At 45.6% G+C, this 27,966-nt stretch overlaps 1 protein-coding gene across 1 annotated transcript; it reads right to left on the reverse strand.

Moving 5' to 3' along the window:
* Positions 1 to 402: 402 nt before the first annotated feature.
* On the reverse strand, positions 403 to 16,459 carry WNT9A (wingless-type MMTV integration site family, member 9A). The gene is made up of 3 exons (XM_009994473.1): positions 16,203 to 16,459; positions 11,969 to 12,231; positions 403 to 1,294 (listed from the first exon to the last, which is right to left on the reverse strand). The coding sequence occupies exons 1-3, from the start codon at positions 16,414 to 16,416 to the stop codon at positions 821 to 823; spliced, it is 951 nt and encodes a 316-aa protein (XP_009992775.1). The 5' UTR covers positions 16,417 to 16,459; the 3' UTR covers positions 403 to 820.
* Between the last annotated feature and the right edge of the window lie 11,507 nt (positions 16,460 to 27,966).

Genomic DNA, 27,966 nt, shown 5'->3' on the forward strand with positions numbered 1-27,966 from the left:
AAAATATTTTAAAATAATTAAGACAGCCATAGTGCTAAAGAAATGGCATTTGAATAAATGTTTTTCTTTAAAAAAATGAGCACGTGATTGGACTGAAGGGAACAGGCACATCTGGTTTCCTACTGTCTTCCCAACCTCTTTCTTGGATATATTTCTGTCTGCAATATGGTGGACCCAACATTTTTGGAGCTGTATTTGGTGATCAAAGTATGGGGATCTGGAGTAGTTGTTAAAAAGCTTACCCTCCCAGTGGGTCTCTTTGTCAGAGCCTTGTTTCCATCAAGGCTTTTTCTGCTTTCCCCACACACCCCTCACCAGTTAGAGATGGGGGAAAAAATGACCACTTCCCGTACCATCACATTCAAAGCAGAAAGATCTTTCTTCCATATCTGCTTAGCTGTTTAAGCAGTTGGGTAAGCTTCAGGAATAAAATAGTGTATGTTATTTATGCCAAAGAGAATATATTAGCCCAGGAGTTCATGGAGGACTGGTGAAAAAAAATCAAGATGTTCCAAGGATGAACGATCCGTTAAACTGCATGGATGACTAAGGTGAAGGTCAACTGGTGTCTAACCCCAGTGTGACAGGCACTTATTTCCACATGGTTGGACCTCATTAAAATTCAGTCTACAGGAAAACAAAACAAAAAACAAAAAACAAAACAGCAACACAGCTGGGTCACCTGTACCCTACAAAGTGCTTATGTCTCGACATAGCTTTCAGATCCCAGAAGGTCAATCAAACCCTGTTTGTCTCCATATGTAGTTCTCATAGATCACCGTCGCCCATCACCGAGGGTTGCCATCAAGCAGGAGATGTGTCAGTCTTTGCAGGTGTAAACCTCTTCTCTCTGGGTGCATTGCTTGCATTCCACATAGCAGCACCAACGGACCTGGCACTGGCAGGGGCGGGTGACCACCCGGCTCTGCGTGTTGTGCCCTCGCCCGCAGCAGATGCTGTCACAGTTCTTGTCTTTGTAACATTTCCTTCCTGAAGTCCCAGGCGAGTATCTACTCATCATACAGAAGCTTGGGGAATCGTCAATGTAGACAAGATCCGTAGTCCTTGGGATTTGATCGCTGTGACCAGGGATGGACTTCTTGGGTGGGGAGATGTCTCCTTCCCCTGTGGCCTCGTTGGTAGTGCTGCCCACTTTGAGCGACGTCTCATACTTTTGCTTCAGCTGCTTCCCTATTTCATGGAATGGAGAGAGCTGCCTCCAGCAAGTTCGGACAGTACAGGATCCAGATACACCGTGGCACTTACAGGTTGTCTCCACTCCAGCTTTGATCACCTGCAGACACACAGCCCCAAAAGAAAATCAGTTATGGGGAAAGAAATCAAGGCATGGAGACAAAAAAAACCCACATTTGCTAGAAGACACTCCTGGAACACAAAGGTGATGGCAACACAAAAAACTACCTTTTTTGCTTTTTTCCAAAAATAGTCTACATTTTAACTTTAAATAGGTTAAAGTATAACCAGCCCTGAAAACAAAGCAAGTTAGAACAGAGTTTGTTTTACAGATCTGCCTCCTGTCAAGGTACTACTGAAAGTGCCCTTCCTTTGAGCATCTGTGGTATCTGAAAAAGTGAGAAAAATAAAATCTCCTCCTTCTGCCCATTATGGCATCTGCCAACATTATGGCCTCATGACAGCAGAGACCTGGCTCCAGTCCACTTCCTGACCATCCAGTTCTTAATTATTTGGCTGCAGAAGTCCTGCTGAGCACCGTGTGCAAATGTGCAATAGGTCACGGGCTCAGAACTGGGGTCTGGCCTAATCCTGATATTACAGAGACATTTTTAGACACTGCATAATACAGCCTTCAGCAGAGCCTGGCCAGTGGTCACACTTCATTCCTGTGACAGCCAAGACCTTTTCAAATGCAATCCAATAATACACAGTAGCATTCAAACAAGTGACAGGTTGCAGGGAGAGATGTGTTGCTGCTTATAGGACTCAGCTGGGCCGGCTCGGTTAGGGGCTGTCACGCTTTGCGTGCCAAAGTGTCTGGCCAACTCTGCAAGAAATCCCACAATGTTAGACAAGAGCGTACAGAACACATTTCAACACCAAGGGGGGAAAAAAAAAATCCAACCCTCACCCATGCTGTCCCTCATGTAAAGTCACATTTCACTGGTCATCCAGAAGTCAGAGCCGGGTTCATGTGAAACAAAGCTCCTTTACCTGATTTCACGCCCAGACCATCAGCAAAATGGGCAAAATTGCTGAGATACTTGCAGAAGGGCTACACACTACAGTCATTCAGCGTTCAGGCTTTTCTAAAACCCTCCCACCTCCCCCAACTCGTTTGCATCTGCTCCACCTGGAAAAGGAGACAACCACCATTGTACGGGAAAGCAAGAAAGCATCAGGAATTTGTTTGGCTGGTAGACAAGCTCCTGTGCACAGGTTTGGCTGGATCTAGAGCTGGTTACATAAGGCATGGTCACAAAATGCAAGAAGGGAACACGAACACAGGACAGGTCTCATCTGGAGCCCTCTCTCCATAGTGCAGTGGGACAGCAGCTGACATTGCAGGTGCAGTAAATCCAAGGCATCCACATGGGTCTGATAGATATGGCACAACAGGTCAGAAATCCAGATCCTGATGGATTGGTGGTTAGCAGATGGCAGCAAACCTTCAGTCAGGAGTAGGTATGTATGTTTAGGAACCTGAATCACCTGAATCACACCACCCAGCCAGGTCTGAAGCAGACATTTGAGTTTAAATGCCTACATTTGAGAAAAACCTCTAAACTTCCACCTGATTTAGTGGAACCAAAGCAGACAGGGGATCCGTCAGGGAAGCAGACACCTGCACATGGTCTATGGAGTATCTCCACCAGCTGTGCTGACTACATCTCCATACACTAACAGGTTATCTCAAATGGAGTTATCTTGGTTTAGGTATCTTAACCCAAATCGGGTTAGCAGAATTCAGATATCTCAATATCAATATCTAACATTATTTGAGGTACTGTAAAACATTGAACTTCATCATCAGCTGCCCCTCCAGGAACATAGAGTTCTCTCTAAGGATACTAATGTGCATATTTAAGCAGATGAATCCTCCTGTCCTTGTCTGGAATTAACAGGCTGTGATTCATTATGGGCTTTTTCCATCACTTTTTTTTTTTTTTTTTTTTCCCCTGACCTGCTTCTAGCTCCTTGTTAAGCAGTGCCTAGGACAGCTTAGATGTTGTGCATTGGTGGACCAAAGCATAAAAAGTTTCCATTGTCCTAGTTCTCATGAATGCACAAGTTCATGAAATCCAGCATGTGGATTTTCATATGGCCAGTGTGCAAGTGTGGTGCATCCCAACCACCCCATAAACCTTCTCCTTGAAAGACCAGGAAGGGCTCAAGAATATTTTGAGGCAGCTCCAGTGAAAATGCTACAAACATTTCTTCTCCAGCCAGCCTCCCCTGCTTCTGTCACTCATGATGCAGCTACTCAAGGCAACGTGTGATGGAGAACTCCTGCCTATGGGCTCCTAACCACCCATGAGCCAAAATGAATCTTGGCAAAGCCCTTCTGTTTCCTGTCTCATTCCTCAGCTTCCACAAAAACCTTCCTCCTCTTGTTGCAGGCTCCTGTCAGAGACACTTAAATCCATCTCATTGCTCCAGGAGGCAAAGTAAGACGTAACCAAGTCAGCAGGTTGCTTGGAGCAGTACTGAAGAAACCTTTCCTGACTGGGCCATGGGACAAATGGGTAAAAGGCTAGATCATGCTTCCAGGATAGGGAATAAAAGTACCTCCAGGATAGAGTAACTTAGCTTTTATTATCTAAAAAGTCTAGGGTACACAAGGGCAGATTAAGACTAACAGAACTTTGTCATTTCAAGAGCCATAGCTACCAGAGATACCTCTGGTTTTCTATCCAAGGCACATCACAGCTCAGAGACTGATCTGCCTCCATCCTACGTAGGCTTGAACCTCTTTTGAACACACACGGAATCACCACTTACTGAACAATCGTACTTCATCTGCACCAAGGTGAGCTGTCACTTGCCTGTTTCTATCTTGTCACAGATAGGAAGCAAAATGCATTAGCTTAAATCCAAAGCACAAAACATCTCCCTGTGGCCTAAACACCACAGATACCATAGAGTAGCAGAGTTGTAATAACTCAGGAGTAACAACACAAGCATGCATTTGAATCCTTATTGTGTTATATGCTGCAGAGAGCATTCACCATGAAAGTACAGTTGAATAAAATGTTCAAAGTGTTGTGTCCTCCCACCCTCCTCTGAACAACCACTGGTCTGGTAGTCTCATAAATAGGAGAACAGTTTGGGAGGAAAATAAACTCTTAGACCAAATTAGTTGGTTTGACTTAGGGACATGAACTCCCATTGAACTTGTTGTAAGAATACTAAATACTAAGAAAGGTGGAAAGAGAAAAACAATTATCATAAAGACCAAACTGTCTTTATTGGTGCTTGCTGCTAAGAGGAAATTAGATAGCAGTGCAGGACTGCCTGCCCAAACAGCTTTACAAGTGCCATAGGGAAAAGGGCTCACAGCAGAGCATTGCTATGCAACATGTAATCCTTCCTCACAACAATGGTTTGCTACGAAGCTCAGACTAAGTGCCCCCATAATGATCAGTTTCAGACATGCTGCAACACACAATTTCTCAGTGTTTTAGCTGAAACGCTGAGGACAGATTCCCATTCATTCCCAGCTGGGTCACGGGGCTCTGGCAGTGGTTTTTCAGACAACTCTTGTCTGGGTAGCAGCAGTGCGAAGCGGACACGCAGCCGTGGGAATTCCTCGGTTAGAGCTCTGCTGTCGTCATGGCTGGGCTGCAGCTCCAAGGCTTCAAACCATTCGCTATGGTTTGCAGGAGAGGAGGGAGCAGATGAGCCTCTTTAGAGCTAAGCTCATCCAGGAAAAAGCCTGCCCTTAGAAAGGGGTTTGGGATGCTTCTTTATAAACGGAATCTCTTCCATCCCCTACATACGTATCTTCCCTCATTTAAATAGGCTTAGTTATTCTCTCAGCTTAAGTATTCATGTTTGCTTGGACAGCAACCAGAGTCCCCTTTTCTTCACAGTGCCCAAATAACCAGACTTGTCCCTTAATATTGGCCATCACCATTGGTTGAATTATGAAAGTTTCACAGATTGTGAGAAGTTCTGTTTTCTTTTTCATTCCCCTCTTTTTTTTTTTTTTTGTCTATTTGTTTTTTTTAAAAAAAAAAGAAAACAAAACCAAAACAAGCAAACAAAAACCTTCTTTTGAGCCTGTTTTCCAACCTTTTTTTTCCAGAATTTTTCCCTTTACACTACCCTTCCTTTAAAATATGAGCACACATATTTTAGGCTTTTAATGCCTATTTCACTAACATTTAAACATAGAATAACATAACCCTACTTTAAATGTGAACTTTGAAAGTATTTTTTCCCCTTCAGTATTTCTAGTGTGCTCCTCATGCTCAGAAAGCTCTACATAAACAACTGCAATTACTTACGGGACACAGCAAGTAATTTTTTCCAGAGTGTTGATTTCCAGGCCTTAGAAAGACTTTGGCTTGGCTAATCTCAGCCTGAAGGAAGGAGGGGAAAATCCAGAGTGCATGGTTATGCATTCCTACCTGTCATGACCTGAAGCAATTAATACTAGCAGTGGCCCTGCAAACTGATCTGTGTATATAAAATCAAGGACTAGTCTCAGAGAGGTGACTTGTACCTTGGTAAAAGTGTGATGCTAGATTTCCCTCTGCAAACACACCCCCCTAGAGAGAAACCACCAAAAAGATGCATGTGTGTCCTTTTTTTTTTTTTTTTCATGCACCAATTTATTAGCAAGCTCATATGGATTTGTCTCATCAAAAAAGAGCAATTATTACACTTTTTGGAAGTGCAAGAGAACAGAAGGATCAGCATTTAAGCTTGCCTGTTTGACAAACTCTGGAGTTTGACTGGAATCACGTTTGCTAGCAGGAACTGTTTGAGATGAAATGGACAGTGCTTGTAAACACTGTCTCTGCAACAGGAGACCAGGGTGCAAGTCTCTGCTTCGTTATGCCTGTGTGTGACCTTTAGTAAGTCACTTAATCTTTCTGAGTCTCAATTTTCCCTCTGTAAAATGGAGATAGAGAAATGAAGAGGGTGGCATGCTCTGATAACATGTTACGTGATAGCTCGTGATGTTCCTTAGACAGATGATAGCTGGGAAAACATCTACCTGATATGGTGAGTCCATCTCTAGTGCAGGAGGCACGTTCAGGTCTTTAGATAGATCCCTGCCAGCACCACCTAAGGAAGAAAGCTATTCCTTGCATGGGCTTCCAAAACAAGCAAGTCAACAACAAGGAAAAGTCCAGCCACCTCCCACTATCCTCTCCAGAGCATCCCACACTGTTTCAGAGATGCAGGCATAACATGTCTCAGGATGGGTCTGGATTGAACCCTGCATCAACAGGGATGAGAAGCAGAAGGAATACTGTGTCCAGCTGTGGCAGCCTCAGCACAAGATGTGGATCTGTTGGAGTAAGTTCAACAGGAGGCAGCCACGGAAATCATCAGAAGGATGGAGCCCCTCTGCTATGGAGACAGGCAGAGTTAGGCTTGTTCAGCCTGAAGAAGATAGGGCTCCAAGGAGACCTTATTGCAGCCTTTCAGTATTTCAAGGGGGCCTACAAGAAACATGGGGACAATTTTTTTCACAGGACCTGTTATGACAAGGCACGGTGTGATGGTTTTAAATGGAAAGAAGGGAGACTTAGACTAGATGTAAGGAAGATTATTTTTACAATGAGTGTGGTGAAACACTGACACAGGTTGCCGAGAGAGGTGGTAGAAGTTCCAACCCTGGAAACATTCAAGTCCAGGTTGGACAGGGCTCTGAGCAACCTCATCTAGTTGAGGATGTCCCTGCTCGCTGCAGAGGAGTTGAATTAGGTGACCTTTAAAGGTCCCTTCCAATACAAACCATCCCATGGTTCTACTAGAATCCTTCAGGAATGTGCATATAGACTGCATAGACCAAAACATAAGCGTTGGTATTGTAGAAAACAATAATAGAAGCTTCATGAAGGTAACCAGTTTCAAAGGGGAATATTACCCAAAGAGACCTTGCTAGGGGGAAGTATTTTCTTATTCTCCATTTCTACTCTCCTATAGTTTTGTGCTAAACACTCTTTGTTCTCGAGGAGACTGGGGCTTTACACCTGACTTCATGGTCCTGGAGGCAAAGTCTTGCTTGTGTCCCTCCATCTGGAAGGATAAAGGGAATGAAAACATGACATTTTTTTTCTTTTTCTTGGGTAACAGCAGCCTCCTTTAATAGTGCCCCTTGGATCTGTAAGACATGCTTGACCAGACATACCTCTGGAAGAGGTCAGCACTCCTGGGATTAAGAAACTTAGCAACGCTCCAGAGAGAGAGTTGGAAAGTCATGTTTAATGATACTTTGCTGAGAAACTGGGCAAATTTAATTAAAACATCACTTACTCAAGCCCAGTGGAACTAATTGAATGCTCTAATATTCCAACTTTTCATTAATGGGTTAAGAAAGAGGGCTGCACTTGTGTGTACAAGGGGGAAGAGGGGGGGGAAGATACAGAGAATAAGAGAGCTTTAGCAAGGCTGCCTGTGCTTCATTTAATATAACCGAGAAACTTAACTGCTGGCAACAGAGCTTGAATACAGTTGACTTCTCTCACCACTGCTGCCCCCACCCCCTTGACACACACACATTTCCCCTCTGATACACACCCTCTCCACCCAAGACCCCTCTGAAAGAATAGCTGAATTTGATTTGGCAGATTTGGCAGAGGAAGGGAAATTGCTTTTTTAATAAGTGGTCTATTCAGAGCTCCTACTTTTCAATAAAGAGAAGGCTGGAGAAGTCCTGGTCTAATTACCTCATCCTCACCCTAGACAAGCTCACCCTTTCATTAGCAATTGAGGTCATATCATATAACTTTGTGAGCCATCACGGGCACAACATGTTCAGTGATTATTTCATCGGTGGCGGCAAAATTACAGTCGGCCCATCAAGGTTGTAAAAAACAGAAGTAAAATAATAATTAAATGAGAACGTCTACCAGGAGACACTAAAACTAGGTGGGATAGGGTAATGTCACCCTTGCAGAAATACGTGGATTGTTTGCTCGTGTGACACCATGGAGAAACTGCTGTGTTGACCAGAAGGGTATAGTGCTGGTTGCCAAATCAGCCAGTTAAGCACAGGTCCTTTATTTGCTAGGTCTCATGAGACTATTTATACATTTTTGCCATGGTTGGGAGTAATTAGATGGGAAGGATTATGTGTTGTTAAGAATCAGTGAGAGACCACCAAGCTTGTGCTGTATCTTCAATAGATACTCCTCCAGCCCCTCAGGGAACACACATGTGGACATCCCATACATAGATGACACAGACCAGCAAAGGCTAGCACTGCAACAAGATCCTGTAGCAAAGTACAGGAAGAGAAAGTCCATTTCTAGCCCAGTCCAAAGCAGTCTCTAGTGCAGCAAAGGTTTAGATTTATGCATGTATAGCTCCACTAGTTGACATAAAATCTGTGGCTTGGTTAGAGGCAAAACACAGTGGGTGCCGAGCAGGAATTCAGGAGAGTTGGCTTCAGTCTCCTGCTCCATCATCAGCTTACTGATAACCTGGGGAAAGGCACTCAGTTTGCATCTCAACTCCCCCTTAAAATGATCATAATCTTTCTGGAACTCACAGGGACATTTAACACATTAGAGGCCATAAGAACATCTTAGCTATATAATGAGTGCTCAAGTTCAATTTTTTTCAGTTTTTTGATTCACACCAAATTCATGTAAGTTTTTGTCCAAATAATCAAGCTAGGTTAGTTCAAAGTGATTTCACACTCCCATAGAATCATAGAACTGTTCAGGTTGGAAAAGACCCTTGGGATCACCAACTCCAACTATCATCCCTACTCTACAAAGTTCTCCCATAAGCCACATCTACCAACACCACATCCAAATGACCCTTCAACACATCCAGGGACGGTGACTCCACCACCTCCCTGGGCAGCCTGTTCCAGTGTCTGACCACTCTTGCTGTGAAAAAAATTTCCTAATGTCCAGTCTAAACCTGCCCTGTTGCAGCTTGAATCCCTTCCCTCTTGTTCTGTCACCAATTACCTGTGAGAAAAGACCAGCACCAGCCTCTCTACAATGACCTTTCAGGTAGTTGCAGAGACATAGTCACTAGGTTGGCATCTCTTGTTGCTCAGGACAGGTGCTGAATTTTGTATTTAACCCACTGCCTTCATCAAGGAAAATATCAAGAAATTCAGCAGGGGAATCTTGCTCTACCTGCTCAGCAACTCTCAACCTCCACCAACACGGCATTGCCAGTGGGACCAGGAGGAAAGAAGCAAATTGAACCTGATATTAATCTACACACAAGTGTAAGTAATGTCAGAGACACCAACCATGCCGAGGTCAATACTCAGGCTTCAAATCAGTTTTGATATTCAAGCAAGTATTACAAGTTTTGACCTCACAATTACAAAGCCAGCCTAGGTCCTCATCTCTGACTTGAACACCTCTGATCATCTTAATGACACCATATTGTGCCAATGGTTTAGATCCACACATCCTGCCTATACGTATATTCTCCTGATCTGGAGATCAGATCAGAGACTGATCTCCTGGTGTATGTTCTCCTGATCTCAAACCACCATTCTCTTCAAAGTTTCCCTCTCAATATGCAGTTTGCTAGTTCCCTGCCTGGCTTCATAGTGCTGTTGAGACTCTAGTGGCCTGCTTGGCTTACCTTTCCACCAGACTAAGGTACAATTATTCTAAGAACACAAACAGAGAAATCATTTCAACCACTGCTGCAGATCGGCAAGGAAAGCTGTCAGACAGCAACACCAACTCAACAGACACAGCATCGGGGGACAAAAATAGGAACACTGGATCACTGACCTGCAGCAAAGGTCTTTGACTTGGATTGCCAGGAGGGCTCTCAGTGTCTGGACAACCGTCACAACTGTTACTCAGCTGTTTAGCTGCAGATACTACATTAGTGCTTAGAAACCACTGCCAATGACCTAGGCCTGACTGTGCCAAGTAAAGTGGAGGCAGAGGATGAGGCAGAGTCTCTGACATCTCCCCTTCTCAAGGGAACAAGCTCACAGTGGGACCAGGACAAGAAAGGACAAGAAGAAAAAGAAAATTCACTCCTTCCAGCTCATCCTTTGAGTTCATTTAGCTCAATGTCACAAGGAGACCATAAAGCAGAGATGATAAATAAGGACACCTAACCTAAATCCAAGACTGAGTCTCAGCCATAAGGGCATCCTGACTGCAGCTACTGAGGTGGAAGGCACTGGGAATTATGTCAAGTCCCTTGGGCAATTTTTTTAGCCCCACCGCTGCTGGGAGATACTGATGGAATTACAAGAACACATCAATAGCACCTAAAGCCACAGCCTTGTAGGTTTTGATGATCAGTATTATATGACTCTGGAAGGGGAGGAGAGTGGGGACATCTCACAACAATTGCTGAAATCATAACCCCCATGGACCACCTTCTCCATTCTTTAGTCCCATCTGCTACATAGTCAACTACAGGGAGTTTCGACAGACTCTTGGGAACAACCGATCACAAGGATTAAAGCAAATTTCATCACCCTGCAAAGCCTGTTTCACACGCCAAAGAGCTGCAACAGGAGTTCAGAGACACTGAGCCTTTTAATCCAGAGGCAGAAAAGCTGTCTGGCTTTGGCTGACACCAACTAAATCCAGGATATTTCTAATCCTGATCTCAGCGCTGTCTAGGAGCATCTGGTGGTGGGGAAAGGGGGAGAAGTTTGCTGGCCAGCACTCACTGGTGGCATTCTCTGATGGCCCAACTCTGTTGTAAGGAATGACATTTTATGCATACACACAGGAGCAACTGAGCTGGGATGGCGATTCCTAGAATGCACAACTGGCTGGGCTGCATTTGCCTAGGAAACTGGAGACTCAGGTCCCCCAACCCAGCCCCAACCCTCCATCCAATCACACGGACAATAACAAGGCTTGAAGGCTATTTATAGCCTTACAGTATATCCCTCTTCGAGGTTGGTGCAATGAAACACTGATCCTAGGCACCTGTGCTGGCCAATCTGAGGGATTTTCGTGTTTGAGCAACTCCAGGCTAGGTACGGGCAAGCAGATTAGGGGAGAAGGTGGAGAGCCCCATCCTTTCCCCCTTCTTGCTTCAATGATTCAGAAATTCCAGGAGCATTGTCCTTTCTATCAGTCCCATAGGGAGGCCCTCATGCAGGAGGGTAAAGTCTCATAGAGGAAGATAAATAGCAGGAAGTCTTTCAGTTGAGAGGGTAAGGATGGGAAAAGAAAAGGAGGGACTACTCACCCAAACACTGTCAGCTGCAAACCCAGCAGCTCTAGGCAGAGTGGAAGGCTGCCAGATAATACAGTTGAGGGACTTTCAGGACTGAGGTGAGTCAGAGAGGATATTTCTACCCTGGTTCTCCGCCAGGTGTTTGTCCAGCCAGTTTTAAAGAAACCTGGCCAGGGAGATGCTACACTATACATGCTCTATTGAACTATTGCAAGAAAAGCATCCCTCAGCTTGTGCTATGGCAGTATAAATCCCTTCCTTATTGTCCTACCTGACTGTAAGCCTCCAGAACCTGCCTTTCCATCCATTTGCACTCTAAGACCATCTCCTACCTGTGGAAAGCCATCAGTCTTTTCCCTCACCTCATGTTTTCTAGACCTGGAGAGTCCTTTTTCCTTCCCTCTGATCTCCCTTCAACATTCTTGCACAACTCTTGAAGCGTGAGTGACAAAACCAGGCCATAGTCCCACAACAGAGACTTCATCCCTCCAGCAGAAGAACCACTCCATGCATTTTGCAACCAACGCTCCTATTTCAAAACACAAGTTCAGCACCTTATTGCCCCCACAAACCCCACAATGGCTTAAACCTCCACCCTGAGCAGTCTTCAACGCACCTTCATTCCCACAAGGTTATTGTGGAAGTCCACCCTGGCTCGCAGGTCCTTGTTGGGTTTCCTCCCCAGGAACTCCTTGACAAACTTGTTGCTGTACTTCAGGTTGTCACCACAGCCACCCCACTGCCAAGCCTCACGGTTCTCCAGGTCAGGGGCCTCGTCACAGGTGCAACGTTCCATCCTCCCTGCACTGCAAGCCTTGGCCATGGCGTGTGTCAGCCCCGCAGAGGAGATGGCATACAAGAAGGCTGTCTCCTTAAAACCTGCAGGAGAGAAAAGGAGGCAGCTTTAATTGCAGCTGGACCAAAGGTTAAACAAAGAAAAAACATTAGGAAATTGAGGGGAAAAAAAAAACAACAACAAACATTGTGAAAAGAGTTGGAGAGATGTCAAAGGGTGCTGAGCTCTGTGCTTATCACTGATGGTAGAGAGGACACAGTGGAGGGCAAGGAATGCTGGACAGAGGTAGCATGAGCCAGGATTCAAAAATGCAAATGAAATCTGGACAGCTCTGTGGCTGTCACTCTGCAGGGAGTCTCTGCCTGAAAACAGGAAGAGATGAGCAAGAGTTGGACAGGCCACAGAGGTATCATCACCATGGTACAGCAATACTGCTACCAAAGGGACACCAAATAGCAGGAACCCAGCATAGACTTCCCATCTGGTGGTTGGAGTAGAAAACATCGAGGCTCCTTGTCTTCTCATTCCCACTGAAAAAAAAAATATCACTGAATCCTACTCCAGCCCAAAAATCTGTTTTAAAAAAGACACCTGAGGACTGGGAAGCCCAGCAGCCAGCCTGTCACCTCAAATGTCTCAAAAACCAGTTTACACCTCCAATTTTCCATGCACAACTCCTTTTTACACCTCCATGCCCACCTGCAGAGATGCAACAGCATCTGCTCCCTCCACCAGGTAAACTGATTCCCAGAGAGACCCACAATTTTGATCCAAATTATAAAAGCCAGAAATAAAAAGCAAACATGTCAGTATTTATAGCTCCTCATTCTCTGGCTATGGAAGCTGTAAACGACTGCATGTTTGAGATGCAATTCCAGAACGGCTTTGGATCCTACTCAAGAAATCCCCCACTCAAAAATAACACAAGTGGATGGTGACAGTAGTGGATATATCTGTAAGCTGGTGTGTCAACCAAGGACATGCAGAGACACTGCCAGGTCATTTTTGGAACTGTTCCTTGGGAGGTTCATGGTAGTCTAAGCAAGCTCATGGGGTGCTGTTCTGGCCCATCCCCAGAGCCCGCCTTCCCAAAACACTTCCAGGTGCATGATGCTGAGTTTCAGCAGCAGACTGACAGAAATCCAGTCCAGGAGACTGAGGCTTGGTCCTATCAAGGGGCCTGATTCAAACTAGGTTGTGGTAGAAATTCTCCAACCATTCTATTGCTCACTTGGAAAAGAGCAGCAGGAACCCTTCCCTCACAGGAAGAAAGGTTAAGATAAAAAAGACTCATCTCCACACTCACTGAGGACACCATAAAGAGCCATCATGGTTGTTTAACCAAATTTGGGGTTTTTTTCCCCTCTTTGTTTTCTCCCCAAAGTTAGATCATGTCCTCTGGCATCCCATAACATTTTCAGCATTGCAAACTCTCCCACTGGGAACGGGGGGAGAATACTTAATTGTCACAACACAACTCATGGCTATGTAGACCACCAAACTCCCCTGGGTACTAAATGCCTTCTAAGAAGCTTTCAGTTTTGTAGGTTGGTTCCAGTTTCTCTAGGTTACACCCTAGGTCAGACTGCCCACACATGCCTATCAGAGAGATGCCACTGCTGGAGAAAAACGTTCCAAAGCCTCCATGCCCCTGGGCTGTAGAATTGGCTTCTTGCCACCACTGCTACTTCTGCTATGAAATGGGGAGGCATTAGCTTGTTACCAGGAGGTCCTTAATGGAACAGGGCATGCAAACTGTCCTGAGACACTGCAATTGGCAGCAAACAGCCTAGATGTGTTAGGGGTCAGCAGAGAGCCTAGATCTACAACCTGATTGAAGGCAAACTGGTTTGAAGCACTGTGTTCAGAGCAGTTGTAAAATCTCAGCAGCAATTCAGTGCTGTGCAACCACAATGCATACCAGGTTTGACAGAAAGCCAGGAGTCATTTGCCAGGTTCTACCCCCTCCATCAATCTCTCCATCCACTTCATCTCTGCTCCTCCCATTGTCCATCACTGAAAGCCTCACAAATTCCTGGTGCCCATCAGCACGGGTATCATCTCACCCGCAGGCAGCTCAGGCAGCTTCCAAGCAAGTCCATGTGACATTTGGCTCTGGTCAGATTTAAAGCCATCTCCACCATGCACTATTGATTGCACCAAGATATTTTGTAACAAGATAATGAGCTTTAAATCAATGCAGGCATTCTAACCCCCCCACGCACCAGCAGCCTGCCGTCCACAGCTATCCAGTTTCAGCCATTTCCAAAATTGTTTGTGAGTATCCAAAGAGGATAACAAGTCCCTTAAACAATCCCTCACTATTTTAAGAAACGGGCTGTGTCAGCCCAAGCTGCAAACCAGTAGCCAGGCTCTTCTGGTGACCAAGTGTTAAAAAGGAAGGAGAAATTTTTCTTAGGTGAAATGTGGGGGGGTTGCTTGTTTTTTTTTGTTTAATCTCTTCTTCTTCAAAGCTGCAATGGCCCTGGAGGAGAGGAAGCAAGCACACACTGATGTATTTGAATAGCTGTGTCTTAGTGGGTGATACATGTGCATCTTTGCCCTGGGGTATCACTTGCCACAGTGCTGAACCAGGAACCAGCAGCTCCTGGAGAGGAGGAGAAAGATTTACAGGGCAGTGTGTTATGCAGTGAGAACAACATCTGAAGGATTTACAGCATCAGTGGAGGGCAGAGATGTTGCAGGGGCATAAAACATGGAAGAATGAGACAGCAGGCAGAGTCTTGCAACTCTCAGAGCTACCATTTATTACACAGGGTCCTGACAAGGGGTGGGGGTGGTGGTTCTCCAAGGTGTTTTAGTGCAGCTCAACTTTGAAATACCCCTCACAGAGCGCTGCCCACAGGGACAGGCACATCTGAAGGAACAAGCTGTGGCCTCCAGGTGTCAGCATGAGAAAGTGCTTGGCTTTCCCAAGGCGCCACTAATCCAGGGACTCCTCTGGCATGCGGGGATATTTTTAAATGTCTTGCAGCTCTGGCTGGACCTCTTGGGTTTCATAAGGACTTTCCTTGTTTCCATTGCAGTCAGTGACACTGCATTAGTTAAGCCCCAGCGCTTCTGAATTACTCCTTTCTAATTAGCAAGGAAGGAAGTTTTTGGAAACCTCTCCTCTTATCTTTGAGCACGTTGAACCCTGGGTTTCAAGGTTCAGCTTCATCACTGAGAGTGGGAGTTTCTGCAAGTCAGTAAAGCCCTCAAGACCCATGGCAAGCCATCTGTAAAATGGTCCTGCTGCACCGTTAGCTTCAGTTGAGCAAAAAGAACTGGATTTTACTGAAAGGGTGCAAGAATCTGAACTATATAAGGCAGCACAAAGAAAGAAGACAAAAATACTCTCTCAGAATCTGGCCATCTCCACCTGAGCTGCTGGGAAGGCATGTGGGAATTACCCACCACTCACACCCAGGGACCTTTTCCCTGGGTAGGGCAGTAACAGGACATAGACATTTGCAGACTTTTGCTTTGCACTACGATGGGGGCCCTGTTGCCCCCACTGACAGGACAGCACTTTGTTTTGCCTTATTTCCCTTAACAAGGCATTTTCCCAATTTCTTTACTGAAGGTTTGACATAAAACATAAATAGGAAAGAAAAAAAAAAAAAGGTTGACATAAATAGGAGAAAATAATATAAAAAAAGAGACAGCTTTGGGAACTTCAACACCTTCCCCGCCAGCAACAGCTCAACTCCCAGGAGAAGCAAGGAGGAACCATAGCTACTGGCTGCAAACACATGCACAAACATCTCCAGGCTCCAAAGAGAGGAGCCATGGCCAGCAACAGGAAGTGGACAGGGGTTGCTTCACTAGTACAACCACAGAAATGATTGCCATAGAGCACATGCTTTGCCTGCTCTGCACTTCCATGGATGAGCTGAGCCTGGTTTTGTCTTTACCTACAAGCAGGTTTTGGACCTCTGGGGAGGTGGCAACCCACAGCTGGCAAAGGATGTAGTAGGATGATCACCCTGCAAAACACCAGGAAACCTGAGGGGTGCAGGAGGTGTCCCACCAAGACCCCCACCCCTCTCACCTCTCTTTAGCAAGCTGGCCCGGTAGCGACCCTCGAGGGTGCAGTTCCAGCGCTCAAAGCGGAACTGGTACTGGCACTCCAGGGCACTCATGCTGATGGCCTCCATCAGGGTTTCGGCCACGCCAGGGTCCCGCCGGCACATCCTGCGCTGCTTCTTCTCCAGCTTCAGGCGGTCACAGACTTTGTAGTGGGCTTTGACGGCAGCTTCCTCCATTTCTGAGGTCAGAGGGAGGATGGTCAGAGGTTCATTCCCCGTCAGCCTGTGAGGAACAGAAAGGCACAGAGGTGAGGACTGAGAAGTACAGCCCATGGTAAGTAAAGCCCTCAAGACCCATGGCAAGCCATCTGTAAAATGGTCCTGCTGCACCGTTAGCTTCAGTTGAGCAAAAAGAACTGGATTTTACTGAAAGGGTGCAAGAATCTGAACTATATAAGGCAGCACAAAGGAAGAAGACAAAAATACTCTCTCAGAATCTGGCCATCTCCACCTGAGCTGCTGGGAAGGCATGTGGGAATTACCCACCACTCACACCCAGGGACCTTTTCCCTGGGTAGGGCAGTAACAGGACATAGACATTTGCAGACTTTTGCTTTGCACTACGATGGGGGCCCTGTTGCCCCCACTGACAGGACAGCACTTTGTTTTGCCTTATTTCCCTTAACAAGGCATTTTCCCAATTTCTTTACTGAAGGTTTGACATAAAACATAAATAGGAAAGAAAAAAAAAAAAAGGTTGACATAAATAGGAGAAAATAATATAAAAAAAGAGACAGCTTTGGGAACTTCAACACCTTCCCCGCCAGCAACAGCTCAACTCCCAGGAGAAGCAAGGAGGAACCATAGCTACTGGCTGCAAACACATGCACAAACATCTCCAGGCTCCAAAGAGAGGAGCCATGGCCAGCAACAGGAAGTGGACAGGGGTTGCTTCACTAGTACAACCACAGAAATGATTGCCATAGAGCACATGCTTTGCCTGCTCTGCACTTCCATGGATGAGCTGAGCCTGGTTTTGTCTTTACCTACAAGCAGGTTTTGGACCTCTGGGGAGGTGGCAACCCACAGCTGGCAAAGGATGTAGTAGGATGATCACCCTGCAAAACACCAGGAAACCTGAGGGGTGCAGGAGGTGTCCCACCAAGACCCCCACCCCTCTCACCTCTCTTTAGCAAGCTGGCCCGGTAGCGACCCTCGAGGGTGCAGTTCCAGCGCTCAAAGCGGAACTGGTACTGGCACTCCAGGGCACTCATGCTGATGGCCTCCATCAGGGTTTCGGCCACGCCAGGGTCCCGCCGGCACATCCTGCGCTGCTTCTTCTCCAGCTTCAGGCGGTCACAGACTTTGTAGTGGGCTTTGACGGCAGCTTCCTCCATTTCTGAGGTCAGAGGGAGGATGGTCAGAGGTTCATTCCCCGTCAGCCTGTGAGGAACAGAAAGGCACAGAGGTGAGGACTGAGAAGTACAGCCCATGGTAGGAAATGGGGGCTGGGGTATGACTGGGGTCTTCCCCGGCTGAGCACTAATGTGGACTTGCCAATGCCTGTGCATGGAGTGATTTCATAGCATGCAGGGTGTGCATGAGGTGGGAGCAAGAGGAGAAGGACAAGATTTGGATTTATGTCCTCTACCAGCTCTCACAGAGCTTGTTTGGACACAAGACCTTGGCCATCTCCACCACAGGGCTGTGTTGAAAAATGAAATAGGGAATAAGTAGTTGAGGGTACCTAGCTGCAGGAACTTGGGAAATGAGTGAAAAGACAAGAGTGCTACAGCTACTCTCATTTAAGCACATCAAGTAGAATTGGCTTGGGAAAGGGGAGAGGGTGGTTCATCCCACCAGCCCCAGAAAGAGAAAGCACACACAGACACTCTGCCCTCAGCAGAGGAGATCCTTACATAAAATCTAGCAAGCCACAGCCTGAGAACAGGATACACTTTTACAGGCAATACTGCCAAAAAGGTTTTTCCAGGGACGAACAGGCTCAAAACCTAAAAAATGTCCTGAAGAAATACATGTCCCCTCCCCTGCCTTGTCCGAGCACAAGGTCCTTGACTTGTACAATGTGCAACAAAAGAAGCCAGCGTGCTATTCCCAGTGTCAAGTGACGAGCTGCTGGAAAAGGACCAGGCTGGCATTGGCCCCAGAGATCAGTGAGGCTGCAGGAACATCTGCTGGGCTCATAAGCAGTTTGTTGGCCAGGCTGCCTGTACCCCACTCTCCTGGCTCTGCCCTTTTCCGGCCAGATGCCAGTCCACACAGTCAATGGGAATCACTATGTAGGGTTTTCGAAGGACCTGAAGACATTTCCCCAGGCAAAAAGGAAGAACTGCTTAAAGCCAGGACCAAAAACTTGCTGAAACATTGCAATCCTGCACAGGAATGTGCTGCAGACATCTCCATCACTGCAGGATCACTGGGGTACAGGGAGTGGTGGGCATGGGAGAAGAGCTCACACTGACCCCCTCCACTGAACACAGAGGGGTTCTGGAAACCCCTTAGTATCCCACCTGCCCTGCAGGAGCAGTGGTTTGTTGTTGCTTTTTTTTAATAAGGATTTGTCTCAAATAATGATTGGACCAGAGGAAATAGCCTGAAGTTGCAGTAGGGGAGGTTCAGATTGGATATTAGGAACAATTTCTATACTAAAAGAGTGGTCAGGCATTGGAACAACCTGCCCAGGGAGGGGGCTGTGTCACCATCACGGAAGGTATTCAAAAAACCTGAAGGTATTCAAAGTGTAGACATGGCACTTCAGGATATGCTCTAGTGGTTATAGTAGCTTTTTCTGGGTTGATGGTTTGACTTGGTGGTCTTAGCGTTATTTTTCAAATGTGATGATTTTGCAATTCTGTGATTCTGTGATCTGCTTGTTGGCTAAGGTAGTGTCAAGTATTTGTACTTTTTGAACACATGAAGTGATAAATCCTTGACAAGCAAGATATAATTTCTAATTTCTGCCCTCTTCTTCTTCTCCAAAAGCTTGTGACATTAGTGTGCATCCATGAGCCCCAGGTTATCTATTAAAATGGGGTCCCTGCTGTGGGCAGGGTTGGGGGAGGCCCAGGGGAGACTGGTTGGGGACAGTAAGGGCTGCCCAGGGAGGTGATTAAGTCACCATCCCTGGAGGTACTCAGGAAACTTGTAGATATGGCACTTCAAGGCACCCTCTAGTGACTGAGGTTGGAGTTTGGTTTTTTGTTGGTTTTTCTTTTTTTGTTTGGGTTTGTTTGGTTGTTTTGCTTGGTTGTTTTTTTAGTGGGGGGTTTTGTGTGTGTTGACCGTTGGACACTGTGATCTTAGAGGTCCTTTCTAACCATGATAACTCTGTGATTCTGTAATCAGTGGGACACCTCCTACCAGGAGCACAGTCCCCAAGGGCAAGCAGCTAGGATGCTTCAGCTCCCAAACTTCCTTGCACAAGGGGCACAAAATCCTGACCTAAGCCACAGCCAGCAACATCCTGTACAGACATAATCATTACTGATCATTTCACATCAGATGTCTAAAAAAGGGAGAAAAAGAAAGGCTGGGTTTGGATTTTTAGGAGAACAAAGAATTGGGCAGAGAAATGTTCTCCTTCTAGTGTAGTAGGATTTCCAAGGGCAGGGGGGGAGGAAATAACAACAAACACCACCAACCTGAAATGCTAAAAATGAAGTCATAAATCTGTGGCAAATGTGGAAAACTAGTCTAAACAATGTAAATTTTCCCCAAATTTTGTTCCCCCAAAATGCTAAAAGCATCCAAAAGGCCAAACAGCAATCTCCATCTCAAGTACAGAGGAAAGTTCATGCTTATGTTTTTGCTGTCTGAACTGGGACAGTGTAGACTGGAGTTTGACTGCTCCCCAAGGAGCTAGGACATCACCCAGCACTGGTGCCTTGTTAACCTGAATTCTGAGCCGGCTTGTTCATGAGAATGGTGGCTTGGTCAGAGCTTCACACTAGTCAAAAAGGTCTCCAGGACATTTGTTCCTGGCCTTCATCAATACAATCATAGACTGGTTTGGGTTGGAAGGGACCTTAAAGATAATCTAGTTTCAACCCCTATTCCATGGGCAGGGGCACCTCACCCTAGTCCAGGTTGCTCCAAGCTCCAATCCAACCTGCCCTTGAACACTTCCAGGGACTGGGCATCCACAGCTTCCCTGGGCAACCTGGACCAGGGTCTCACCACCCTTACATTAAATAATTTCTTCCTAATGTCTAACTTAAATCTATCTTCTCCATTCCTGAAAGGTTTCACAGTTGGAACAACAGATATCCTTCAGCTGGCAAAGAAGAGAGAAAGAGGCATTAAAGAATTTTCTGCAGCTTCCCATTCCTAGTTTACTTTTCCAACTGAGCAGGTACTATTCAACTAAATGTTCTGGAAAAGATACACTCCAAGTACTCCAAGTAGGAGATTGAGGAGTGACACAGGAATTGACACTACAGCCAAGATTTCTAAAGAGAAATTGGTGATTTTGAATGCCTTCCCCACACTTCTCCTTTGAAATACTTAAAAGCAATATACACAGATCAAGTACATGTACCTCCAAAGTGGGTCCTACAATACACCTCAATAAAAACAAAATCAAAAGCCTGGGATAGGGAGAAAATAGAAAACAGGATCTGTGGTGAGCACAATGCAAAGGACAGCCCTCCAGGCTGGGTGGAAAGTCCTGAGAAACAATAGAAAATTGTCAGCAATGTCCATCTTTGCTGCTCTGTGTAAAAGGTTAAGGTAAGACTTCACCAGCTCTGATAACCCAAGAAAACAACCTGAAGACAAGACACCAACTTGATGTTTTTGTAGGGGAGACAGAAAAAAAGCTTTTTTCCACTTTCTGTTTCCTGACCCAGCTCTTTCCAATCCTCACCCATTAGAGAAAAAGGGCCATGAAAATCCAAACTGGTGAAAAACGTGCCATGGGCACACTGAGCCAAGACCTGTCCATCACTTCCTGGCTTATTGCTTCGAATAACTTCACCAGCTTTCAAGCTGGTCTGAATCAGAGAAGCCAGTGAATTAGGAAAGCATCTCCAGAACAAGAGAAGGAGTAAATTTAGGGGATGAAGGGGCTTTTCTTAGCCAAAAAGTAATGAACCTACTCCAGGTGAAGACCTCCATGAGCAAAAGCAACACATGTGCACACACGTCTCCCCCCACACCCCCTGGTGCTGGATCCATGCCCGTTTCAGCAGGGGGGAACCAACTCAACAGCCTCAGACCTGCACACACATTCCAGCAGCCCCAGGAAGAAGGGTGAGGTGGCATTTTTCAGAGCATGGCATCAATAATAAACAAGTGCAGGCAGAGCCAGGGAGAGCTGGTGCCCCCACCTGAAATGCTGCCTTGGAGCTGCCACTGCATGGAACCTTTATAATCCTATAAAGCCCTTTTATGCAACCTAGGCTGAGTGAGGTCCCGTAAGGCAACAGTGTCAGAGTCAGACTCTTTCTCAGCTCCTCACAAAGACCAAGTTGTCCCTTCCAAGGAATTTTTTCAGGATGGGGAAGAAAGGAAGGTGTTTATTTGATTTTTGACATACCTGATCCACCACTGTTACACTTTAACTGCAAGCCCCCGTTCTTTGCAATTGTATTATTTTTTATTGAGGGGTCTGAGGGTAAGATGAAGGTGTGTTTGTCCACTAGGAAGCTGGAGAAAGACCAGATAGCTCCTTTCAAACAACCCACTAGTCTTTAACTCTCCTGAAGTTAACTCCAGCCTCTGCAAGAGCAATACGAATCTACACAGTCAAAAGACTCTTTCTGCTTCAGTCTTTGCCTGACGTCTCCTCCAAGTGGCACACTTGCACTGTATGACCTCAGGAAGGACCTGTGTGACCTCCAGGCCTCAGGAAAGGTTGCTCAGTGCCATACCCACATATACAAGAGGAACCTTTACAATACCATTTACATTATTGTCCTTCCAGTTCAATTGATTCTTAGTCGGAAGCCAGGGAACCGGAAGGCTTGTCACTACCAACTGCCCACAGCAAAACCTACCCAGTTTGCACATTCACCACCAGTGGCATTCAGGTGCTTTGGTTGTGAACTTCATGTCAAACATTGCTAATTGCTTTGCTCTTCTGGAGCTCAGATTCAAATCACCCAGGCCTGGGAGACATCCCAAACACAGGCCCTGCTGCTGCACAGCTCACACAGATAGCTGCGTAGCCAAGTTTTATCAGTAGCACTGTGGAATTATTGTCCTTTCTGAGAGGCCATTCAAGATGGGTCCTGCTTTCAGCTCATCTCAGAAGCCAAGAGTTTCTATTGTCTCATCAGCTCACACTTTCATCAGTGTCCATGTATTTTCCCTTGTTTAAATGGGGATTTTCCTGATGAGAATTTGAGAGGGATGAAACAGAAGTAAGGCGCCTGCACAGACCTGTGAGTGCACTCAGTTTTTACATGCTCTAGAGTTTCCTTTGAAAGTGCCACCAGAGATGTGAGCCAAGGTGAGCTGCTTTCCTGCAAGGAAATGCCTCTGCTCTACCCGCCTGGAATGACAGGCCTGCTGAAATACTGCATTCCTATCTAGCACTTCCTTCTCCACTGGGAGATTTATCTCCCTACATCTGTACAAAGACTGAATTGATTCTATTTTCACTTTTCACATTCATGTTTTTCCTGCATTATAGCCACTCTTCCAACACTTTTCCTTCTCTTTCCAACTCTTCTTCCTTTTCTTTTAATAATTAAAAAAAGTTTCGGAAAAGTTGACAACTTGAACACAAACCTTTTTCACTGCAATGACTAAATTAACAACTCCATAACTCAAGACTGAGTTATGCTGGACACCGGGCCTATAGGAATATTTTTTTCATCCAACAACCTTCAGTTGCCCTTTCTCTCCCCCACCATCACTTGGTATGTCCCCCCACACACTCCCACACTGTGAAGCTTTCCTAATTTGATTTACTGTGGAACCCCATCCCACAAGGCTAATTGCTATTGGAATTATAAGAAGAAAAATGTCCAAGAAAAAACTCTTAATTCTGAGTGATGAAGACTTGATATTTGGAGCAAAATGTGGCTATCAAATAATCTTTTATCTTATTCTGCACTGCACTGGTCTTTGGCTTATGGTTAGGTTTTTTAAGTGCTCACAGGTACAAGTGCCACCATTCTGCTCACACGAATTCAGTCTCTTTTGATGAAAGCTATTTGAAGAGCATTCACCAACCTCATTTCTGCTCTTTCCAGAGCTGTCAGAAGCACTGGTAAACTCCCAGATCAGTTGGAGTCAGAGAAAGCTTTCTCTTCTTTGCTACTAATTAGTTGTCTATTTTTTTTTCTACCCCTCAAAGTCAGAACTGGTTTTGCTCCAACATGCAGTGCTCACCCCAGCATTCAGGCATCCATGTCTGTTGCCATCTTGCTAAGGCTACAAAACCCAAGTCACACATGACACACATGACAGTTTCAAAATTCTCTGCCATTCTTTGAGCCAAAGGTTTCCTATTTTGGCTAATGTACACACATGCAAAATAAATAATAAAAGATCTCATATTCCCTTGAGTTCTTACCAAAAGAATAATGCAAGGTATCCTGCAAACCTCAGCAAGGGTTTCTCAGCTTCCACAATATCCTGTTATCTCAGCAAGTGTTAAGTCCCTGCATCAAGATTTCTCTGATAGAGTTATTCACGACTAGTTCAAATCTTTGTCAGTGTAAGTTTTCCACCCATCTCCTCTGGAATGGTGTTGTGACATTGTGCAGGTCAAAGAAGGTAACAGGAGGAAAAGTGTTTCTCCCAGCCACTAAAACTGCACCTATCCTGGCACTTTGCAAGGCTTCCTCCCCTCGTCATCATGCACAGACCACTGTGCCTTACCCATGCACCAGTTCTTTTCCTTCCAGGTCATTCCCAACCAACTCTGTGCTTTGTTCTTGTCTCTCCCTTTTGCTCTTTATAAACAACAGTGTCCTGTTATTGGAGACAATTAAACAAAGTGAAAAAAAAACAAACCACAGTTGGAATCTCAAGTAACAAATACAGCTATTCCCATCACAAGTATGTCCTAATTGTTATTTTGGTCCATATCTTCCCCTCAGCAGCATTGTGCACAAACACAGAGCTTTTCTTTAGGTGGCAACCTCTCAAATGTGGGCTCCCTCATTAGTTAATAATGCCCAAAATTTAGTTGCAGCTTCTGCTTTCAAAGAGACAAGTAACAGCCCTCCTACCATGGAGACCACGACATTACAAAATTCCACCAACACGGAACAGGAACACCAGAGTCCTGCAACCTCATTAAGTGCTGGGGAGAAACAGCTGGATCCTATGCTCATGTTCCAATGGAAAGCACATGTTGCACAGGAGGAAATGCCTTCAAATCCTTGAATCTGCTTCTGAGTGGTGGGACTTAGGAGGGCAGAGAGGAAAAAAGCTACAGCATGGAGGAATTTCCATCCCAATAGATCCCACCTAGCAGGAAAGGAAGCATCAGCCTCCAGCCTCCTGATGCTCAAACAGATTTTCTTTGTTCAGGAGATATTAAAGTGCAGAATCTTGTAAGATCCAGTCATTTAAATTTGTCTTCAATCACTCTTTTGCATGGGTGGATCTATGCAGCAGTTTTCTCTGGGCCTCTTTTCTCAGCGTCTTGGGCCAGGAGATTGAGGAGTGGGCATATAGAGATCCTGCTACACATCCCTGCTAGGCTTTTGGGTCCTAGCAAGGGTTACTTCCAGCACAAGGGGAACTAAAAGCTGCTTCTGAAAGTAAGAATTTGCTGCTTCAAACCTGCAGCTCTTCCCATTCCAACAGCACTTGCCTGAACACTTCTATCAGCCACTCTCATCCCAATTTATTCAGCTCTTTTCAGACTCAGGTGTTACCACAGAAATAATTTATGCTGGAGTTTCCTGTTTTAGCCTTAGCTAAAAGTTCACACAGAAGTCAGAGGACCTCTCCCAGGCTGGTGAACACAGAGGTCCAAGCAAGAGAAACTCCCCCTAAGACCATCTGCCCTGCACTGAGAAGAGAACTGGACCCTGCCACCCTTACAAATGAGTTGTCACATCAGGTCAGAAGGGATTTTTCTGTGAACAGGGTAAGACACAGATGGTTGCCTCCCAGATACAGGATGGTTGCTGCATGTATAAATAAACTTCCATGCAATTTCCTGGCAAAACATGCCCTCAACTTCTCCTGTACAAATTACCTAAAAAAAAAAAAAGTTTGGCACACAGGCTATGAGGACAAAATATAGCAACCAAAGGAAAAATACTTCAGTGAATGAGCAGGGAATACGTGACTCAGTTCAGATGTGAAGGGCTGGAGATGGAGATGTTCTCAGTATGGTGAATTCCTGCATAGGACCTATGGGACCAAGGTGCCATGAGGAACAACTATTTTTGCACTGTGGTGACCAGAAGCACCACAAGCAAATACTTGTAGCTTCTGCAGCATTTTCCACCTATGCAAGGCACAAGATGTACACAGGCCATGAATTACAGCTAATAGCACTCCCTTAAAGTAAGGTCAGGATGAGGGGAAATGGTTTTAAGCTGAAGGAAGGGAGATTTTGATGAGATTTTAGGAAGGAATTCTTTCCTGTGAGGGTGGTGAGACACTGGCACAGGTTGCCCAGAAAAGCTGTGGCTGCCCCATCCCTGGAAGTGTTCAGGTTTGATAGGGCTTGGAACAACTTTGTCTAGTGGGAGGGGCCTTGCCCATGGCAGGAAGGTTGGAACTGGATGATCGTCAAGGTCCCTTCCAACCCAAACCAGTCTATGATTAAGATTCACCAGCATGGAAATGACGCAAGGAGAGGGAAATACGAGGACCAGCTCTACATATGTCTGCAACACTCCCTTGCTATTCCTGTGGCTTGTGCTGAACAGTTCCCAGCACTAAGTCACCTTTCAAAAAAGCTGCAGGGATTTTGAGGAGCAGGCATATATTTTTTCCAACTCAGTGACCAGCCCTTGGCTGGGAGGTCCCAGGTAGCTCAACCCCAAGAGCTGCCTACAACCTAGTTCCACTGGAACAACCCATTTTGCCCGTAAACGAGCAGAAACGGAGAAAAGAGGGGGAAGAAGAGGAGGGGTAGGTTGTTTCCTCTCCCCTTCATCCTCTCAAGAATGAAACAGCAATCAGTGAGATTTACAAAGGATTTTCAACCCAACTTAAAACTGGTCGGTGAACCGCGGTGCCAGTGGAATGCACGGGCCAGGCAGCAACAGGGGCTTTCACTCCCGATTTAAGACGGCATTAGCTTTGCCCTTCACAGCCTGTGCCAGGAATTGCCACCCCCCCCTCCTTGGATAGACAGCTCCCAGACCCCCACCCTTCAATCCAGCCCTGCTCCTTATCCCAGCCACTGCTTATTTCTTATTTTATTTTCAGCTTAACATCGTTTCTTTTGGCCTGGGTCCCACTGGACCGTAGGCAACGTGTAGCTGGGAGTTTGGGGGTAGGGAAGCAGGTAAGTGGGAGCAATGTGATGGAAGAAGATGAAGAAATAAGCCCAAGACAGGAAAATAAAAAGGGTTTTGATTTTTCAGGATATTTTACATGAGAGGATGAGTTGGTGAGAGGGTGCACGTTCTGCACAACATTTCTAGGCCTCATAGTAACACCACCTTGCAGCAGGAAGACAAAACTACCATAACATGGGAGTTTTGTTTTATTATTGTGGGTTGTGGGTTTTTTTTCATTCATTTTGAGTTTTTTTGTGGATTGGGTGGGGTTTTTTTGGGGGAAAAGGGAGGACATTTTGGCTTTGTGGGGTTTTAGGTTTTGGTTGGTTTTTTGTCCACACTGCTGAAAATCCTGCCATTCTAGGTTCTCAGATCCCTACTGCAGTAATAAAACAACTCAGATCCATCCTTGACCAGGGGTTAGAGTAGTTCATTTTAATCTAGGATAGGGCCTAAGAACTCTCCATGACATAGAAAATAAGGGACATTTCTAGATCACACTTATAGAAAGTGTACACACACATCCCTCCACCCCTGCCTTGCTGGCAAATTGTTTCTGGTGGGGTTGAGGACCACCACAGATGTAATGGAGCACACAAGGAAGTACAACAAAAGCCAGTAGACAAAAGGAAACAGGCTAGGTGCTCAATGGTACAATTTTCACAAAACAAAGTTGAACCATATGCCAACTCTGTCACATCTGCTCCTATCATGAAGCCTGAATTCCCAAAAGCCAGAAAATAATCTGTGATGTAACTTGCAGCAATAGCTTTGCTCTTCTGATCCAAGCAAAGGGAATACAACTTCATGATCTTTCTCAGTAGCATCTCTTCTCTGGGGAGAATTGCACATAGCATTTAAAATTAAAAAAAAAAAAACAAAGAAGAAAAACCCAACCAAAAATGTTTGCTCATGGTGCTTTTTACACTGGTGCTGCCTTATGTTGTCCCAGCAGATTTACAAAGGCAGCATCTGAAAGCATCACGCATGCTCTAGATGAATCTGCTCTGGCAGAGGATTTGGACTAGATGATCTCCAGAGGTCCCTTCCAACCCCAACAATTCTGTGGTTCTGTGGGGTAAGGGCACTCCTTCACTAGGGGAGCTCCAGTTCCCAAAACACCTCCTGTTACTGACATGAAACCTGAAAAATCCCTGCAGATCTGCCCAGGGCTGGGGGCTCCACAGGGAGCCCTTTACTCAGGCCCTTGAAGGGATCAGACCTGTTGACTCAGGCCAAGTACAGCATTAAAAAAAACCAAGAAGAAATGTGAGATGTTCCCAGAATGGAGCCTTTCTTCCAACCAGTCCATCATTACGCAGCAAGGCTCGTTGCCACTGGA

Source organism: Chaetura pelagica, unplaced genomic scaffold (genome assembly GCF_000747805.2).
Source record: "Chaetura pelagica isolate M959 unplaced genomic scaffold, ChaPel_1.0 scaffold130, whole genome shotgun sequence".
Taxonomy (NCBI): Eukaryota; Metazoa; Chordata; class Aves; order Apodiformes; family Apodidae; genus Chaetura; species Chaetura pelagica.

Bases quoted from the DNA above. Each gene is read 5' to 3' on its own strand.
- WNT9A (XM_009994473.1), bottom strand. From the start codon at position 16,416: ATGGAGGAAGCTGCCGTCAAAGCCCACTACAAAGTCTGTGACCGCCTG. The intron at 12,232-16,202 runs GTGAGAGGGGTG...TCTCTCCTGCAG, and splicing joins GGCCAGCTTGCTAAAGAGAG to GTTTTAAGGAGACAGCCTTC. The intron at 1,295-11,968 runs GTGCGTTGAAGA...GTGTGTCTGCAG, and splicing joins ATAACCTTGTGGGAATGAAG to GTGATCAAAGCTGGAGTGGA.